General features: G+C 42.0%; 1 protein-coding gene across 6 annotated transcripts in view; it reads left to right on the top strand.

Annotated features, from left to right (window-relative positions):
* The window catches only part of Kiaa0319l (KIAA0319 like), a 104,902-nt gene that overhangs the window by 964 nt on the left and 84,579 nt on the right, over positions 1-19,359 (top strand). For 4 of the 6 annotated variants that reach the window (XM_016009420.3, XM_016009419.3, XM_042271881.2 and 1 more), the window contains exon 2: positions 2,279-2,448. In XM_016009420.3, coding sequence (XP_015864906.3) covers positions 2,307-2,448 — 142 coding nt within the window. In that variant the 5' untranslated portion in view covers positions 2,279-2,306. Of the gene's footprint in view, positions 1-1,898; positions 1,983-2,278; positions 2,590-19,359 lie in introns of those variants that run through there. The other 2 variants (XM_076565077.1, XM_076565078.1) reach the window with 2 other exon arrangements.

The following is a 19,359-nucleotide window of genomic DNA, read 5'->3' on the forward strand; positions in this document are numbered from 1 at the left end:
CTTTGCCTGCTCTCACCTCATGGTGGTTGTGCCCAACCGACAATGGATGCTGTTGAGGCACATTGGCCGACACGCCTTGCGCTTTCTTGTGATTAACAGACTGGAAACTAGGAACAAATTGGAAAGACGACCTCCTGGAACAATCTGTTCATTTTTTCAGCTATTTGGAAAACAGTGTCTGCAAATATAAGCAAAGCTATTCATGGCAGTCTGTTCTGTAACTTTCTCAAATATGTAAGACTTTTTTTCCCCCTTAAAGCTTTATTCTTGATTACTCACACCCGCTGAATAGACGTGCTCTGTCGTTATTCAAACATATCTTATCGCTGTGTACATAAATGGAGTTCCACGTATGTAGCTGACAGACTGAACTATGATACATTCCCCCATCAACCTGAAGTATTAAGTAAACATTACCCCCTGCTCTCTCAGAACAGCTGCTGCTGCAGAGTGCTTTTATTTCGGGTGTACTTGTAACGCCCTAAATGCCAGAACTGCTGGGAGCTTTTCTAGATTTTCATTTGTCAAGTGTTGTGGGGGTGTGTGTTCTCTCTCTGGGCTGTCACGCTTTGATTTGATAACAAACACTTTGGATCTTAGTGGTGTTTTGTTGTTCCTGACTCTGGTCAGCAAGCCTTTAACTGGACCCTAGCAGTGATTTGTGCCCATAGGCAATTGTAGGTTTCAGCTGAATAAATAGCTGGGAGTGCAAATGAAATTAGCTCTGCCTCTCTCCTGCACTTCTAATGAGTTTGCTAGTCCAGTGGTGTTTAGTACTCCTGTTTTCAAAGCCTAGTCATTTCTTTTTTGCTTTTCCCACCCACCTGCCGGGATATTGATGACAGGTGTTGAGTCACCTTTAGTTTCAAATCCTTTTGTGGTAGGCAGAAATGTGTTGGGTAAGAGCCACATACTCACACACTCACACACATACTCCACACTCCATCCTGGGAGGCTGGAAAAGTTCCTGAATGTACTTTCTTAGGCTACATTTCATAATCCTTTGAATGTGGTTGTGGCCACACACCTCTGTTCTGCTCCTTGCTCCTTAATGTACAAGTACAGAAAAACTAGAAATAGGAATAGGTAGGAGAGAATGAGCCTATGGCTCAGTGAAAGACATTGTCTCAATTTGAAGTGGTATGTTTGTGTCTCTCCATTTCCTGACATTGGCATTGAAATCCATTCTAGGCAATTCTGGTCTTCCTGTATGCTGGCTGGAGGTGAGGGTTAGGGTTGTCAAGTTCATATTTAGAAAGAAGATTTTTAATTTTTTTTTATTTTCCGAGACAAGTGTGGCCTTGGCTGTCCTGGAACTCACTCTGTAAAACGGGCTGGCCTTTGAACTCACAAAGATCCACCACTTGCCTCTGCCTCCCAAGTGCTGAGATTATAGACATGCACCACCACTGCCAACACAAGATTTTTAATTTTTTTAGACAGTGTCTCATTATATTATCTAGGCTGGCCTTGAAGTCCTGGATTTAAGTAATTCTTCCTTAGCCTTCCAAGTAGCTAGGACTTCAGGTATAAGATACCATGATTAGCCAACAGATTTTTTAATTGCTTTTCAAACCTTGTCAACTCCTATGTTGTCACAATTTATATAAGAGGGAAGAAACTTCTGGAGAAATCAGCGTCATTCTCTCCCCCACCCCCTCAGTCCTGCAGCCACTAGATTACAGAGCAGAAGGCAGAGTGCCAGAATTAAATGAGGAGAGTGGACAAGAATTTAAGACAGGAATTGCAAATGATTTGGATCCGGCAGATAATGGAAGGTGTGAGACAATGATGGTGGGGATAGCAGCGAACTGGACAGTAATTGCTGTGCCTGAAGAGAATCAACTAAAAAAACCGTAGCAAGGCTGGACCGAATAACCATGATTAGTTAGAGGAAGTCCAACCTCTCCGTAGATAACAAGTACTTGGGTCAAAGTCACAGAGCAGTTAGTAGAAGTGGAAAATCAAAGCTGCTTTCTCAGGTTGGTGCTTCCTCCCATGCTGTCACATAGAGTTGCTGTTAGATTAGACAATAATGGAATAGAAAATGTTTCACTTGAACAGCAGATTCATTTTATATCTCTTGTTCTGTTGTTACACTGATAATTATAGGCTATGCCAAAGCTCGGGCTGAAAATTTACTGGCAGGGATGAACATTGAAAGACACACTTGAAATCTCTCTTTCTCCTGATCTGTCACATTTTCTAGCATTCCGCATTTCCAGGAATCAATTATTAATTACTTGGCGTATAATTTCTTCTCTTTCTGTCTTTCTAGTGTACTGGTTCTGCCTCTCTGGAAGGCCATGGAGAAGAGGCTGGGAGTCAAGCCAAGTCCTGCTTCCTGGATTTTGCCAGGATATTGTTGGCAGACATCAGTGAAGCCGCTGAGAAGCCTGTACCTGTTTTACGCTTTCTTCTGTCTCAGCGCTCTGTGGTTGTCAGCAGGTATTACTTTTGAGAGTTAAGATTGAACCTCTTCTGCCCTGCCCGCCTTGAAAACAGTCCTCATCCTGAGTTCCTGGGTTGGTTTTAAAGCCCTTCCAGAAGGCAGAAAAGCCACCGGCTGACAGGGCTGTCATCGTTTTGGTGGGTGTTTGCTTGTTGGGTTTGTTTTGTGTTGGAATCAAGATATGAATTGGATTTTTTTTCTCATAAGGGAGAATTGGCATTCATTTTGTCATTTTATAAAGGTAGAATGGCCAAAACAAACCAAACAAAACCTTTCAGAGTTGGGTAGATTGGGGTCCTGGAGCTGGACATTGTCATGTAATGACTGAGGCCCTGGGCACATTACCTAATGGTTTCTTATTTTTTAAGTGGCTCTCACTGTGTAGCCCAGGCTGGCTTTGTCCTCATGGTCCTCTTACCTCACTTGACTTACCTTGATGAAATATAAGAGCTGCCTCATAGTTTGACTTGAGCGAGTATCTAGTAAAAGCGTGTAATGCTATGTGAATATACCTGCTTAAGAAATGATGCTTTGCTTCCTTTCCTAGAGGAATCCACACTTTGTTTTTGTTTTTGTTTTTGTTTTTGTTTTTGTTTTTGAGACAAGGTATTACTGTGTAGCCCTGGCTGGCCTGGAGCTGGATATGTAGACCAGGCTGGCTACAAACTTACCAAGATCTGCCTGCCTCTGTCTCCTGAGTATTAATATTAATGGTATGAGCCACCATGCCTGGTGGACTCTCATGTAACAAGTTGGTTTATTTATTTTTGTTTCGGGGGTGCTGTGTGTACATGCCATGATGGTGTGTGTGGAGGTCAGAGGACAGCTGTGTGGAGCCACTTCTCTGCGTCTGCCTCTGTGTGGATTCTGAGGATCAGACTCAGGTGGTCAGGCTTGCTAGGCTGAGCATCTCCCTGGCTCTGCATGTTTTGTTGCTGTTTTTCATAGGAAGGAACCTTGTTGATATACTTTCCTCCTCAAGACTACTTCACCTAAGAGCCTTTTGTCAGGAGTTAGTGCCAAGAAGCCTAAATGTCAAAAGACAAATTTCAAAATACTCTTTCTTGCCCGGCAGTGGTGGCGCACGCCTTTGATCCCAGCACTCAGGAGGCAGAGACAGTTGGATCTATGTGAGTTTGAAGCCAGCCTGGGCTACAGAATGAGTTCCAGGAAAGGCGCAAAGCTACACAGAGAAACCCTGTCTCAAAACTAAACCAAATCAAACCAAACCAAACCACTTTCTGTCTTTACCCCTTGAGTTCTTTTGTTGACATGGTTCCTTTCAAGTATGGACTGTGAGAAAACAGCAATATAAGAAAGATTTTGAGTAAGCCTTTCCTCTGGGCAATGACCAGCCTGCTGCCGTACAGACCGCTGTTTTGGCTAACTATTCAGCTTGTGCGCTGACGGCTATGAAGATTTCTGTCGTCATGATCTTTAGAATCAAGTAATTACTGTACTTAGCAATTTTAGTATCACTGACTGTGGGTTTTGTTGTCTTGCTGTGGTAGCTGATGATTTCATGATTATAGTGGTGGAGACTGAATTGATAGAAAGCTGACCCAGATATTTTTTATGGACGATGATAGCTTTGTTGACTAATTCTGGGCATCATTTTATGTAAGATAATTTGAATTAAGTAATTAATTTAGTACCATCACATTAGGAAAATCACTTCTTTGGAAGTATACCAACCCTCTACCAGGTTTCTAGACATATTACATACCTTCTCGTTTAATTTTTATGATAACCCTGGAATAGATAATTTATGCTCATTGTATTAATAAGGAAATCGAGACCCAGAGAGGCAAAATGGTTTACTAGGGTCACATAGCAAGAAGTCACGTGGCGGAGCAAGACCCTAGCCCAGCTTGTTCGTTGTTGTTGGTTTCCTTTTTCTCTTCTGCCATGCCGTCTGACCTTAGGTGGTTCTTGGAGGAGGACCAAAGTTGTTGTTTTTCCCAGAACCGTGACAAGAAGCTGGTTATTTGAAAGATTCAGAGCACAAGGGGAGGGAAAAGTGATTCCGAGTCTCTGTGTTTTTCACTTCTACTTGGTTAAGCGTAGAGTTGTGGGGGAATTTCAGATTTAGATAAGACATTGTTTTTAATCTAGCCTGATGAAGATGAAAGTGAGAATATCTAGGGGCTTTGGATCTGGGCTGGTGGTAGAACACTTGACTAGTGTGAAAGGCACTGAGTTTAACTCCACACTGCAAAGCAAAGGAAGAAAGAGTACAGCTAAGCCCTCAAATAGTGCTAGAAAATTTGAACAGAAAACATTTTGGCCTAAATATCAGATCTAAAAAGTTCATAGCCCTTGACTTTTTACCCTTTCAAGAGTTTTGGGGTTGGAGATATGGCTTGGTGGTTAAGAGCACTGGCTACTCTTCCAAGGACCCAGGTTTGTTGCTCACAACCATCTGTAATTCCAGTTCCAGGGACCTGATGCCCTCTTTTGACCTCTGTGGGTACCAGGTATACAAGTGGTACACATATATACATGCAGACAAAACACTCGAACACATACAATTAAAAAAAAAAAAGAGTTGTTTTTGGTAGGGGAATTAGGAGGACTGGAGAGATGGCTTAGTGGTTAAAGGTATTTGTTGTGCATTGGGCATGGTGGCACACGCTTTTAATCCCAGCACTCGGGAGGCAGGTGGATCTCTGTGAGTTTGAGGCTAGCCTGGGCTACAGAGTGAGTTCCAGAATAGCCAGGGCTACACAGAGAAACCCTGTCTTGAAAACAACAACAAAAAGCATTTGTTGCTCTTCCAGAAGATCTGAGTTTGGATCCCAGCACCTCTATCAGGTGGTCAATAACTTCTGGTCTCTGAGGGCACCTGTATGTATGTATGCATTTGGACACAAATCACACACACATACATAAATAAAACTGAGTTTGTCAAAGATACATAGTGAGACCTTTGCTTTAATGTGTATGTGTGTGTATGTATGTATGTATGTATGTATGTATGTATGTATGTATATATCAAGAGCTAGGCATGGTGATTCATGACAATAGTGCAGTCCTTTTGTTTTTGTTTTCTGGAGTTTTTTGTTTGTTTTTCTGTTTTTTTTGGGTTTTTTTTTTTTTTGGTGTGTGTGTGTGTGTGTGTGTGTGTGTGTGTGTTTTGAGACAGGGTCTCTATCTATGTAGCCTTGGTTGTCCTGGAACTCACTCTGTAGACCAAGCTGGCCTTGAACTCACAGAGATCCTCTGGCTCTGCCTCCCGAGTGCTGGGATTAAAGGCGTGCGCCTCCGCCGCCTGGCTGTTTAACATAATCTTAAGAGAAGAATCGCTGTGAGTTCCAGGCCAGACTGACCACAGACTGAAGCCTTGTCTCAGAAAAACAGATGACTGGGCTGGAGAGACAGGCACTTTCTACAAAGCCTGACAGCACTGAACCAGCATGGTAGGTGTAGAGAATGCACTTACAGTGTCCTTTGACCTTCGCACACACACTGTGGCCCATGTGCACCCACACATATGCACAAACAAAATAAATAAATGTAAATATATATATACATATATAAGTTTATCTTAAGTATATCTTTAGATGATTTTTGTAAGTGCATTCATCAATGCTTGTTTATTCTGTACTGTGAAACATTGCTATAGCCTGCCCAATAACAGTAATGTTTTGCATAGTTATGTGATGGACATTGTATTAGTTACTTTCAGTGATCAGTTTGACACAAAACTAGAATCACCTAGGAAGACAGACCCTCAACTAAAGAATTACCTTGGCCTGTGGCCAGTCAGTGAGGATTTTTTTAAAAATTGCTAATTGATATAGGAGGGTCCTGCCCACTGTGGGTGGTGCCATCCCTAGGGAGGTGGGCCTGGGTTGTATAAGAAAGGTAGCTGAGTAAGCTAGAGGAAGCAAGCAAGTAAGCAGCTCTCCTCCTTGGTTTCTACTTTGGGCTGCCTAGGCTTGCCTCACTAATGGACTGTAACATGTGAGCTGAAATAAACCCTTTCCTCCCCAAGTTGCTTTTGGTCATGGTGTTTATCACAGCAGCAGCAGCAGCAGGAGCAGCAGCAGCAGCAGCGTAACTAGTATAGATACTATCCAGTGTTTCCTACTATAGAAGAATGAGATGTGGGGAGACATTTTATATTACTAAATGGTAAAAGCAAGATAAACAACTACATATTTACTATAGGACCAATGGTATGAGATGGGGGGAAAATCACGTAATAGAAATCTAAAATAAAATATATAACTGAATGTTTATGTATTATGATCTCTTTTTATTCTTCTATATTTTCCAGTGCTTTTGGATAACAACTTCAACTTCTTCATCTTCTTTCTCCTCCTCCTTCTCTTTTTGGCTTCTTTTTAATAAAGATGGAAATCTACCAGACAATGCAACAACAAAATGAGAACCCGTTTTGGGTAGCCTGAGTTGATAATTATCTAATTGTGCTTATTCAACTTCTACCTAAGCATTTAAGTTTTCTCCCTCATAAAAGATATTTTGTTGTTGTTGTTGTTTTTTCTGTTATCATTTAGCTTGTGGATTATATGAATTCTTCCTGAAAAAAATAACCAAAAATAAGGGAACTCCATAGTTCCCACCCATTCCTGGGTACCACTTAGGAGTAGACCCTCCTCTGGTAGAGCTCTCGGGTGCCCATTGACTTCATTTAGTTGGCTCCTTTTCATTTCTGCATTGGGCTCAGTAGTGAAGTCCACTGCTAGACATGAGTGGTTATGATTTGTCTGATAAAAGATGCCCTGCTTTCCTTGTGGGCTATTGAGTTAGAGTTTTTCTGTATAATTTTACTGCTATGTAGTTTGAGAATAGCATTTTGGACCTGGTGATTATCATTTGGAAACAAATGTGAGATGACCCTAAGAACTTGGAAATTCCTCAGTAGTTAGTCAGTTTTTAAAAAATTTTGTTTTGTTTTGTTTTTCAGACAGAGTTTCTCTTTGTAGCTTTGGAGCCTGTCCTGGAACTTGCTCTGTAGACCAGGCTGGCCTTGAACTCACATAGATTCATCTGCCTCCCGAGTTCTGGGATTAAAGGCATGCGCCACCGCCACCGGGCTAGTTATCTTCTTAAGAGCAGGGATATGGCCTTTTTGCTTATGTGAGATATCCCAAGCAAGTATAAAATTTGGCATATAAATGTAGTATAAAATTATTTGTTGACTGAATAACACATTAACAATAAGGGGATTGCTTTGAAAATTAAACTAAAACCAACAAAAAGTAGAGGTCTACAAAGGAGACGTAATGCCCTTGAAACCAACAGATGGGATTGAAACTGAACTATATTAACCTATTCAAACAAGACTTGGTAGATCTGAAGACTTATGTGTACATGGGGCACAGACCTAATTGGCCTTGGAATTCTAAGACAAGGAGTCCAATATAAGCCTAAAGGTAGCAGTTGACTCTGTAAACTCCCTGATCTTCTGCCTCTGAGAAGGAGATTGCACACCTGGTTAATTATTAGAGAATTTAGTAGGACTCTGGCTCTAGATGAGGCAGAAGGATGACAAGGAGTGCAGCACAGCCCTTGCCCTGGAACAGTGTCCAGTTTGATGAGAAAATCAAACAGACACATTTTTGTGCTCAGGGAAAGGATGGGGGGTTTCATGCATCATGCTGCTGGAACCAGAGAAGAAGCATTTTACTGCGAGGCTGTCTTAGTTAGGGATTCTATTGCTGTGAAGAGACACCGTGACCAGAGCAACTCTATAGAGAAAACATTTCATTGAGGTGGCTTGCTTACAGTTTCAGAGGTTCAGTCCATTATCATCATGGCCGGGCGGCATGCGGGCAGATGTGGTGCTGGAGCTGAGTGCTACATCTTGCAGGCAACAGGAAGTCAATTGACTCACACTGAGGGGAGCTTGAGCAAAAGAGACCTCAAAGCCCACCCCAACAATGACACACTTCATCCAATAAGGCCACACCTCCTAATAGTGCCACTCCCTTTGAGGGCCCTTTTCTTTCAGACTACCACAGAGGTGAAGGGAAGAGCTAAGGAGTCCTTTCCAAGAAGCTGACACCTCAGCAGTTTTGAAAGTTGAACCTGAGTGACTCAGAAGGTATTCCCAGGCAGTGGGCACTGGAGAGCGAAGGTGGAGAGGATGTGGATGAACTACGCCCTGCTACTGGGAGGGCCGTTCCTGAAGGGGCACGAGTGGCCAGGTGACAAGGACTCTTGCTTGCCATGCCGAGAAGCCTCACTTTTAATCTTTTTCAGAGAGGCTGTCCACAGATACCTCCTCTGTAGCCCAGGCAGTCCTTGAACTTCTGATCCTTTGACTCAGCGGCAGCTTCCGTATCCCAGGACTACAAGCCTGTGTCACGAGGCCTGGCTCCAATTCTCTCTTCCTGTCTCTCCCTTCCCCATTCTTTTTTTTTTTTCTTTTTTCTTTCTTTTTTTTTTTTTTTAAGATTTATTTATTTATTTATTATGTATACAGAAGAGGGTGCCAGATCTCATTACAGATGGTTGTGAGCCACCATGTGGGTGCTGGGAATTGAACTCAGGACCTCTGGAAGAGCAGTCAGTGCTCTTAACCTCTGAGCCATCTCTCCAGCCCTCCCTTCCCCATTCTTTCTGCAGTGCTTGTGTGTGTGTGTTAGGTGAGTGCTCTGTTGATGAGCCATGTACCCGGTTCTGCTGTGGGGCTTCTCTGAAACAAAGTCTAGCTTTTGTAGCCCAGGCTAGCCTGGAACTGACTGAATAACCCAGACCTTAACCTTGAAGCACTTGATGTCCCAGCCTCCAAGCACTGGGATTATAATCATGAACCACCATACTTGGCTTAAATTTCCTTTTTTTAAAAAAATAATTTATTTATTTTATTTTATTGCATTGGTGTTTTGCCTGCATGTATGTCTGTGTGAAGGTATCAGATCTTGGAGTTAGAGACAGTTGTGAGCTGTCATGTGGGTGCTGGGAATTGAACCCAGCTCTCCTGGAGGAGCAATCAGTGCTCTTAATCACTGAGCCATTTCTCCAGCCCTGGTTTAAATTTTCTTGATTATGTTCTATAATCTAGAAAAAAGTTGAAGTTGTGACCAACATGTACTTATATATACATTATATCAACTAATATTATGTGAATGTCTATGTATACATAAGAGAAGCCCCAAATAAAATTTTGAAGTGATCAGTAAAAAGCAAATATGAAGTAATATTTAAAAATCACTTTTAGTGTGTGTTTATGATATGTACATATGGACACATGCATACCATGTCATACATGTGGAGGTCAGAGGACAACTCTGTGGAGCTGGTTCTCTGATAACCACCTTTCCTTGGCTTCTAGGGATCAAAGGCAGGTTGTCAGGCTTGCATGGCAAGTACTTTACGCTACCAAGCCATCTCACCAGTTCAGAGTTTTAACTTTTTTATTAAATATTTTAGTGTACAGAATAATGAGGGTTTAGTTTTTTGTTTTTTGTCCTTTTGTTTTTTTTCCCCAAGACAGGGTTTCTCTGTGTAGATTTGCGCCTTTCCTGGATCTCGCTCTGTAGACCAGGCTGGGCTCGAACTCACACAGATCCACCTGCCTCTGCCTCCCAAGTGCTGGGATTAAAGGTGTGCGCCACCACCACCTGGCAGAATAATAAGTTTTTTTTTTTTTTTTTTTTTTTTTTTTAAAGATTTATTTATTTATTATGTATACAGAAGAGGGTGCCAGATCTCATTACAGATGGTTGTGAGCTACCATGTGGTTGCTGGGAATTGAACTCAGGACCTCTGGAAGAGCAGTCGGTGCTCTTAACCTCTGAGCTATCTCTCCAGCCCATAATAAGTTTTAATATCCTTTTTGTACACATATATTATTATATCTTGTTTATATTCACTCCCTACTACTTCTCCCATCTCTCCTTCCCCCAAGTAATTCCCCTTACACGCGCACGCGCGCGCACACACACACACACATATATATGAAATAAAAATATATATCTTACATATATATGTAATATATATAGTATATGTAATACATATACTATATATAAAACCTAGATTCTGTGTAAGAAAACAGGTGATACTTGCTTTTCTGAATCTGGTGGCATGATGCTCTCCAATTCCATCCACTTTCCTGGAAACCATGTAATTTCATTCCTTATGGCTGAACAAAGCTTTATTGTGTATATGTGCCTCATTATCTTTGTCCATTTGTCTCTTGATAGGCATCTGGCTGGTTCTCTGTGTTCTGCCTTGACCTTTATTATTTACTTCTATCTATTACTTTTGGATTTAGATTGTTCTTGTTTTTCTAAGAACTTAAATAATTTATTTGAGATGTCTCTGCTCTTTCACATAAGCACTCAAAGCCATAAACTTTCCTTTTAGAACTGCTTTGCTGTATCCCAAAAGTTCTGTAAGTTGTGTTTTCGTTTCATTTGGTTCCAGAAACTTCTAAATTTCCTCTCTCACTTCTTTAGTTATCAACTGGTCATCCAAGAATCTATAGTTCAGTCTTTAAATGTTTATATACTACCTATGGTTTTCTTGTTAATTATTTGAAGTTTTATTCCACTATGTTGTGTTACAATAGAAGAAGTTATTTTATAAGATTTGCTTTATGGCCTGTTTTAGAGAAAGTTCTCTTGGTTGGCTGAGAAGAATTTTTTCTTTGCTCTTGGATGGAACATTCTGTAAATGTCTCTTAGGTCCACTTGATCTATTGTGCAGATTAACTCAGAAGTTTCTTATTTTTATATATATTTTACATTGAACTGTTTATAAAAAAAGTACTTGAACTCATATTTATTTTTATGGGGGAAGTCACAAATAGATTTTGAATAAGAAAAATGACAATTTGTTTTGTTGAGAGGTTATCATGTATCCCAGACTCACTCTGTAGCTGAGGATGACTTTGAACTTCAGATCCTCTTGCCCCCATCTCCTGAGTGCTGGGATTGCAAAAGTGTCACCATGCCTGGTTTATGTGCTGCTGGGGATCAAGCCAGGCCTTGTGTCAAGCAAGCATTCTACCATCTATGCTGTAACTCAAGCCTTGAAGTTTATTTTTTATTTTATTTATTTATTCTATTTTAAGACAGGATTTCTCTGTGTAGCCCTGGCTGTCCTGGAACTCATCCTGTAGACCAGGCTGGCCTCAAACTCACAGAGATCTGCCTGCCTCTGCCTCCAAGTGCTAGGATTAAAGGATTAAAGAAACTTCTTAAAGTTTCTTTACTGATTTTTAGTCTGTATGATCTATTTTTGTTTGCTTGTTACATGTATTTATTTATTTGTGTGTATGTTTGTGTGTGCACATGGACACCAGTGTTTATGTAGAAGTTAGAGGCCTTCCTTTACCCCATGGGTGCCAGAATCAAACTGAGTTTGACAGGCTTGATGGCAAGCTCCTTTATCCATTGAGCCTTCTTGCTGGCTCTTGATGTCCTATTTTTTATGAGAGTGAGGTATTGAAACCACCTGCTATTACTGTGTCAAGATCTATCCTTTCTTGGCAATTAGTGTTTTGTGTTTAAACTGGGAGCCCCAACATTTGCTGTATGTTTATTTATAATTTTATGTCTTCTTAAATTTTTTTTCTTTATTAATGTGTAGTGGCATTTTAAAAATCTTTTCTAGTTGGGCATGGTGGTGCACGCCTTTAATCCTAGTACTCACCAAGAGGCAGGTGGATCTTCATGAGTTTGAGGCCAGGGCTACATAGTGAGACCTCATCTCAGAAAAACAAAACAAAAAGCTAAAATCTTTTCTAGTTTTGGTTTAGAGTCTGTTTTACCAGGTATAAAACAACTATGCCCGCTTGGTTTTGGCTTTTTTTTTTTTTGCTTAATAAATTGACTTCCGTCCTTTCATACTTAGTCTGTAGATATCTTTGCTAGGGTGATGTGTTTCTTAGAGACTCTGGTGGTTGGATCTTGCTTTTTAATCCAGTAGGCTAGTGTACCTCTCTTAATTGGAAGGTTAAGAGTGTGACATTTAGGTTACCATTGGAGACATCTGCCACTCGCTGAGGATTTGTCAGCTGTTCCCTTGGTTACACAGATGTATTAGTTACTTTTCTTGTTTCTATGACCAAACACTTGACAAGAAGCACTCTGGAGAAGGAGGGTTCATTTTGGCCTACAGTGTAAGGACACATTATCCATCACGGTGTCCGAGAAGGAACCTGGACAGAGCGTGTAGGCAGCCAGGAATTGGAGAGTAATGGTGCTCATTCAGTCTGGGGTCACATGGGTGTTACTGCCCACCTCAGTTAAACCTCATCTAGATCATTTCTCGCCTGTGTGCCCAGAGGCCTGTCTCCCGGGTGGTTCTGGATCCTGTCCAGTTAATGTTGTATGAACAATCACACTAGGTATTGAACATGATGGATTGATTCCTAGTTCTCCTTTGTTCTGCTTTCCTTGTGAAATTTTTAAAAAGATTTTCATGTGTGCAGCTTTGGCATCTGTGTCTATTTTCTCGAGACCCTGTCTTCGCTTGCCTTCAAGTACACCATCTTCTTGGTTCCCCCAGTTGATATTCAGCACTCTCAACTACTTTCCTCCTCATTCCCTCCTCAGCTTGTCTCTTCAACTTTTTGCTCTGCAGGGTTTTGTTTCAAACTCCCCCCACTCTGTCACACACACTTCGGCAGTCTCTCTCACTCCCTCAGTTGATAATTCTGTGATTACCACTCCCAGATCTGTCACTGCTGCTGAGCACCAAACTGCCTAGCCACCTGGATGTCACACATCTCCAACGAGATGTCTCATAACTACCGTTAGCTTAATATGTCAAAACGGAAGCCAGGTCTTTTCTTCTTTCTTCTCTTTTATTCCCTATAAATATAAAAAGAGCATCTCCACCCAGATTCTGAGGTAGAAATCTGAGTCACTCTCTGTTTCTTCCTCCTCCATATCAGAAGATCATCATTCATCTCATGCTTTTATGCTCCATTCTGCTGCGTGTGTCATTATCATTCTGCCTCATGTTTTCTGAATCACATAAACAAGCTTCTTTGAAACTCCCTGAGACTTCTGGTCTGCACTCCTTGGTGAAGTTCTCGTGATGGCCATGTAGCTCTCTGTGTACCCTGCATTGTATGCTGTAGTGTTAGGCTTTGTGAAGAGAACTGCAGCGTAGGTCTTACCCATAAAAGCAAGTCTTTTTTTCCTGTCTCCACTAGCAGATGATGCTAATATAAATGTTTAACACTAGCAGGGCTGAGTTCCAGCATGCTCCTGCCTCCTATCCGAAGCACTGCTTGACCCCTAATGATTCTCTTTGCTTCTCAATCCTGTATCATTCTTGATCTAAAACCCACCTGGTGGGGTTGGGGATTTAGCTCAGTGGTAGTAGCACTTGCTTAGCAAGCGCAAGGCCCTGGGTTCGGTCCTCAGCTCTGAAAAAACAAACAAACAAACAAACAAAAAACACCTGGTGATCTTACTTTATATGTTGTTTGTAGTCCAGTCCTTAGCCACAGACTGGTTCTCACAGGATTGCTGCCCCCACCCCATCTTTTTACGACAACTTCCTCAAATTTTAGCCAAATGCCGATCTCTGCTTTTCCAACATCAGGGAGATTACCCTGTCCTGCTTAGGTTCCAGCCTTCTGTGCTACAGTGGGGAAACCGCCCTTTAACAGAGAACTGGGCATTTGTGGGGTCATTTCAAGCATTCCTTCTCTTAGGGATGCAGCCTTATTATTGATTGTTGCAAATATTCTGTGTGGTAGATGGCAGGTATGGTGTACTCTGTATGGTAGATATCAGTTGTGGTGTATACTGTATGGTAGATGGCAGTTATTGGTGTATTTGGGATGGTAGATAGTAGTTATGATGGGGTGTTGAGTTCTTCATCTTGATTAGGAACAGGAGTCTACTATGATGATTTAACTGTGTATCTGCTCCATGAAACTGTCTTGCTTAGAGTTACCTCTCCAGCAAGTAGCATAGAGTAGGCAACAAGCTCTGATGTTAAAGTAACCATACACCCCTTTGAGCATTTGGGTTGTGTTGTCTTTTCTGCTTTATTTTTTCAAACAGGCTATTATGTGGGCTCTTCGTGTCCAAGGAGGAAAATGCACCTACCTTTTCTCTATCTGATTCATTTCACAAATGGCAGGGATTTTTCTTTCTGGTGCATGAAGTTAGAAATGACTCCCATTGTGTGGAGTGGCCAGTCTTGAGGACTTCTTGCCCCACCATGCTAAGCTGGCCTACTTCTCCCAGGTCATCCTGCATTTGCACAGTTGAGTACATTTAATTTCATATGGAAAACAGAAGAAAGGTGTGGCTTCACATCCCCACTATGCTCTCCAGCTGTTATCACTTGTAATGTAAAGGTGAAATTTTGATCTCTGTGTTCCCTAACTGCGGTGTCTTGTATTCTAATCGGTCCAAGGTTCTGCATGGAGAGATTGATAACCTCAGAACCCACAGAGATGCAGATGGGACACAAAGATGGCTCCAGGCTCAGCAAGAGGTCTCTTCCTTTCTAGCTGCCACTCTGTCCTTTTGTGCTTGTGTCCCTGAGTCCAGATAAGTGTCCCTGATGCCAGAGTGTTCCTGGCACCTGACCCAGGGCCAGAGCAGCTGTTGCTCTTGACCCCACTGCCCTCCTTATTCCTTTTTTGTTATCCTTTGTGGTCTGTAGCCCTCTTATGCCAGTAAGAGCAAATCATCTCTTTTTTTCTTTTAAAGAATGTGATGTATTTTGAACATGCATTCGTCTTATTTTCAGGGAAAAGCATTTTCGGGAGCCTTTTTAGGTACTTTATTTTCTATGTGCTGGGCACCCGATTTAAGGTGGATGACTAATGGAATATCTCTTCCAGCAATGAGCCTTCAGCAGGAACTTTCTCCTGCCAAACTGTCCTATATTCTTAACTATATTGCAGTACAGGAAGGTAATGAATTATTAATTCTCAATCTGTCTCCTTAGATTGTAGGATAATGACTTGAGTTCATGGCGGCCAGGGGAAAGGAGAGTTTTCTGGCTGTTGACACAAACTGTGAAGCCTTTTGATTCTCGAGTTCAGCTAACTGGCATAAGCAAGTCTAAGGGGTCTTGTTATATCACACTTACTGATGCAAGTTTGTAAGATTGGTCCGAGTTCCCACAGTTAGCCTCTCTCCTGATGACATGAAATTGTCATCTATGGCTTAACCATTCTGAGGTGACAGATAATCATCTTCCATCTTGGAAAACAGTATTTTGGTGGGTTTTCTGTGCCCTTTAGAAACTATGCAAACATAACAAACTTACTAACTTGGGCAAGGAAGTGAAGAGAGGTGAGGAAATGGAGTGATTGGCAGTAAACCTGGCACGATTTAAAGCAATTGTAAATTGATTCTTCTTGGGGACGTTTTAGGGGAAGAAATGATAAGGCAGCAGTGGGGTTTAAAAAAATCAAAACAAAAGCCGTACTCGGGACGCAGAGCCAGGCGGATCTCTGTGAGTTCGAGGCCAGCCTGGGCTACAGTGTGAGTTCTAGGAAAGGCTCCAAAGCTACACAGAGAAACCCTGTCTCAAAACAAAACAAAACAAAAAAACCCACAAAAAATTAAAAGGATTACAGGTCAAAGCATAGCCTTTGGCTTGTTTTGTAGATTTTATAAAAATCTCAGTATTTGGATTAGCTGCTAGTTTAAAGCATTGTGTCAGAAACTGCCAGGAATGTGCTCAGTGCATGTGACCAGTACCCAGACACCTGTCTCCACCCAAGCAGTGCCAAGACATTTGAGTTAAAATTAATGGCTCTTGATTTATTTTTGTTTTTTTATTTTGTGTGTGTGTGTGTGTGTGTGTGTGTGTGTGTGTGTGTGTGTGTGTGTGTTGGGCCCAGGGTCATACTTAGGATAAGCATAGTTCTACTACTCTTTCACTGAGCTACAGCCCCCAGCCCCTAGGATCTGCTTGTTTTGTGTACATGGGGTGTGTGTGTGTGTGTGTGTGTGTGTGTGTGTGTGTGTGTATGAGAGAGAGAGAGAGAGAGAAAGAGAGAGAGAGCGCTCTGGTGGGCCTTGAACTTGAGTATTGGGATTATAGGTATGCACCACTACACTTGTGTGTCTCCTTTTTAAGCTGTCTTTCTGATCCTCCACCCAGAGGCTTCCATAATAAGAGTCAGCCCACGTGGCTAAGCTCCCAGAGCTACTGTTGACTGCAGACAGTACTGGATATGTTTCAGAGAGGATATATAACAATTAGTCTTGCTGGGCATGGTGGCACATACTTTTAGTCAACACTTGGAAAGCAGAGGCAGGTGGAGCTTTGTAATCTCAAGACCAGGCTGGTCTACATAGCAAGTTCCAAACTGGCCATGGCTACATAGTGAGACCCTGTCTGAAAAAAAAAATTGGTCTTGACTACCTGCCTGTTCATAAGCTAGCAAGAGGTAGATCTCAGCCAAGAGCATGGGCTCAAGAGTCAGACAAGCCTATGTCCTGGGCTTCTTATGGACTGATATGACTAAACTCCATCAGGTTCTTCATCTATAAAGTGGGAATGAAAGGACCTCTTGTAGGGTTGTTGTAGGGATTACATGAAATATTCATGCAAAGGGCTCACCCTACTTTTAGATTCAGTCAATAAATGTTAGCAGTATTTATTTTCATATGGAATTCAATTTGGTGAAAGTCTTGTTTAATTTCAGAGTGACCCAGAGCAAGTTTGAGTTCTGTGCTGGGTTACATCTCTGTCTGGTGGGATCTCAGCCTCCATTTCTAAGTATAATGTAGGCAGTGCCTCTCTGCATTGTCAGAGAAAGTAGGCTCCCATTCATTTCTGTACCAGCTTAGCATGGGTTCCCGTCTGTGCGTGAATGAACTGTTAGGTACTCTCCATGGCGTGGTATGTTTCTGAGGAGCAGCAGCACAGGTCGCCTGTTGATTCTTCCTCCTCCTCTGTTGGAGGACTATGTTCTGCTGCCATACCACCACCGTGGCCTCCACCCTGATTCACTTCCCTCAGCGTGATGATGTGTTCATGCTTGGCAAAGTCACGTGCCAGACCATGCTGGCTCTGTCTTCTGGTCAGGATAGTAGTTCTTAGTTTTTGAGACAGAGTGTTGCTATGCTACTCACATTGGCCTCAAACTTGCCACCGTCTTGCCTCTACCTACCTCAGCACTGGGATTACAGAGTTATGCCACCACACCTGGCTCAGCATAGTTTTTGACTGGAGTTCATTCTGTATTAGTTTGGGATTTTGTGTTGGAAGTAGATAGCAGAGTTAGTCCCTTCTTCCTCTGTTCAAAGGGTAGTTTTTGTGTGCTAGCTATTATAAGCCTTAGAAATATAGTAGTGACTAGATTGGTTTCTGCCCTCATTGGCCTTCTTTCTATTGATATCTTTCACATTCCTGGGGAATGGAAATTCTCTTTCCAAGGAATACTTGGAGTTTGGGTTTGGAGAGATGGCTCATCAATCAAGAGCAGTGGCTGCATTTCTAGAGGATCTGGGTTTGATTCCCAGCAACCTACATAGTGGCTTTGTAACTGCAGGGGATCTAACACTCTTCTCTGGCTTCCTGGGATACTGCATGCCTATGGTGCCTAGGCATACGTGCAGGCAAAATACCCATGCACACTAAAAAATGGCAGTTTTGGAGAGATGGCTCAGCCATTAAAGGCTAGGCTCACAACCAAAAAAATGGCAGTTTGAAGTCTCCTTATGGTCTCGAGGTAATACAATGACAATGACAACACCGTGTACCTTGTAGAATTCTAGGAATTAGGAAACTATGCTGTTACTATTATTATTATTGTTATTATTATTATTATTATTATTATTATTATTATTATTATTATATCTCACTTGTAGCCCTGGTTGGAACTTGACATATAGACCAGGCTGGCCTCTAACTCCCAGAGATCCACTCTGCATTCCCAGTGCTAGATCAAAGGTGTGTACTGCCATGCCTGGCCTGAGACTGAGCCATTTGATGCCTCAAGTTAGTTTTAGTAGAGTAATACTCCACTAAGAATTATGTGGATAGAAGCGTGACATGGTAACATTTGCATGTAATTCCCTCAGAAGGCTGAGGGGGTAATGGAAATTGGGCTTGGTGGGGAGTTCTAGGCCATCCTGAACCATGTGATGCATCAAAAAAGCAAAGAGGTTGGAGATACATCTCCGTGGTGGAGCACTTGCCTAGCATGCAGGAGGCCCTGGGTTCAACCAATTTGTCTGTACCACAAGTCAGAATTGTGCAGGCATATGTCTCCCATTCTCTTTCAACCCCCATCCCTTACTCAGCAGTGAGAATACTTATCTGGAGATAGGACAGGTACTATACTAAAGGTACAGTTTTTGCTCCACATTTAGAGGTAGCCATTCATGGGCACTGGATAGACCTAGCCAGTCAATACCGAAGATCTTACCTGCATCAGGATGTTCTTGTCTTTTTGGTTTCAAGTTTGTTATTTAGCATCCTGAATTCCCCTGTCAATCACAAAGGGAAGCTAGACAATACTATAAGATGAGAAGAAATTACCCTGAAAATGGGGAGTTAAGTTGTCTAAGGAGTAAGAAGCAGAGGAACCCTGGCCAAGGCCTGTTTGAAGCTTTGGAGACTCTGTCCCTAAAGATGGTGCCCAGAGTATCTTGTCCCAGTTCTCCTTTGAAAACTCACTCAGCAGATGGGTTTTTAGGAATGATCTTCCAAATGGCTTGTCATTTTGCTTTGATTCTAATCCAGCAACACATTTGAGTTTGAGATAAATGTGTGCTCCTGAATTCTCTCACTTGTAGGTAATAAAGGGAGTGACTGGACTGTTCACGGGCTTGGTGAAGAGGAGTGGTGTTTACATTGATTTGGTTTTACTTTTGTAGTCTTCATTTCTGATTCAGGTTTTACAATTTTAAGAGAACTGCCATCTACCTGTTAAAAATGTCCACCACCACCCGCACCCCCCACCCCCACTCCCCACCCCACCCCCCCACCCC

The sequence above is a fragment of the Peromyscus maniculatus genome, chromosome 2 (assembly GCF_049852395.1).
Source record: "Peromyscus maniculatus bairdii isolate BWxNUB_F1_BW_parent chromosome 2, HU_Pman_BW_mat_3.1, whole genome shotgun sequence".
In the NCBI taxonomy this organism is placed as follows: domain Eukaryota; kingdom Metazoa; phylum Chordata; class Mammalia; order Rodentia; family Cricetidae; genus Peromyscus; species Peromyscus maniculatus.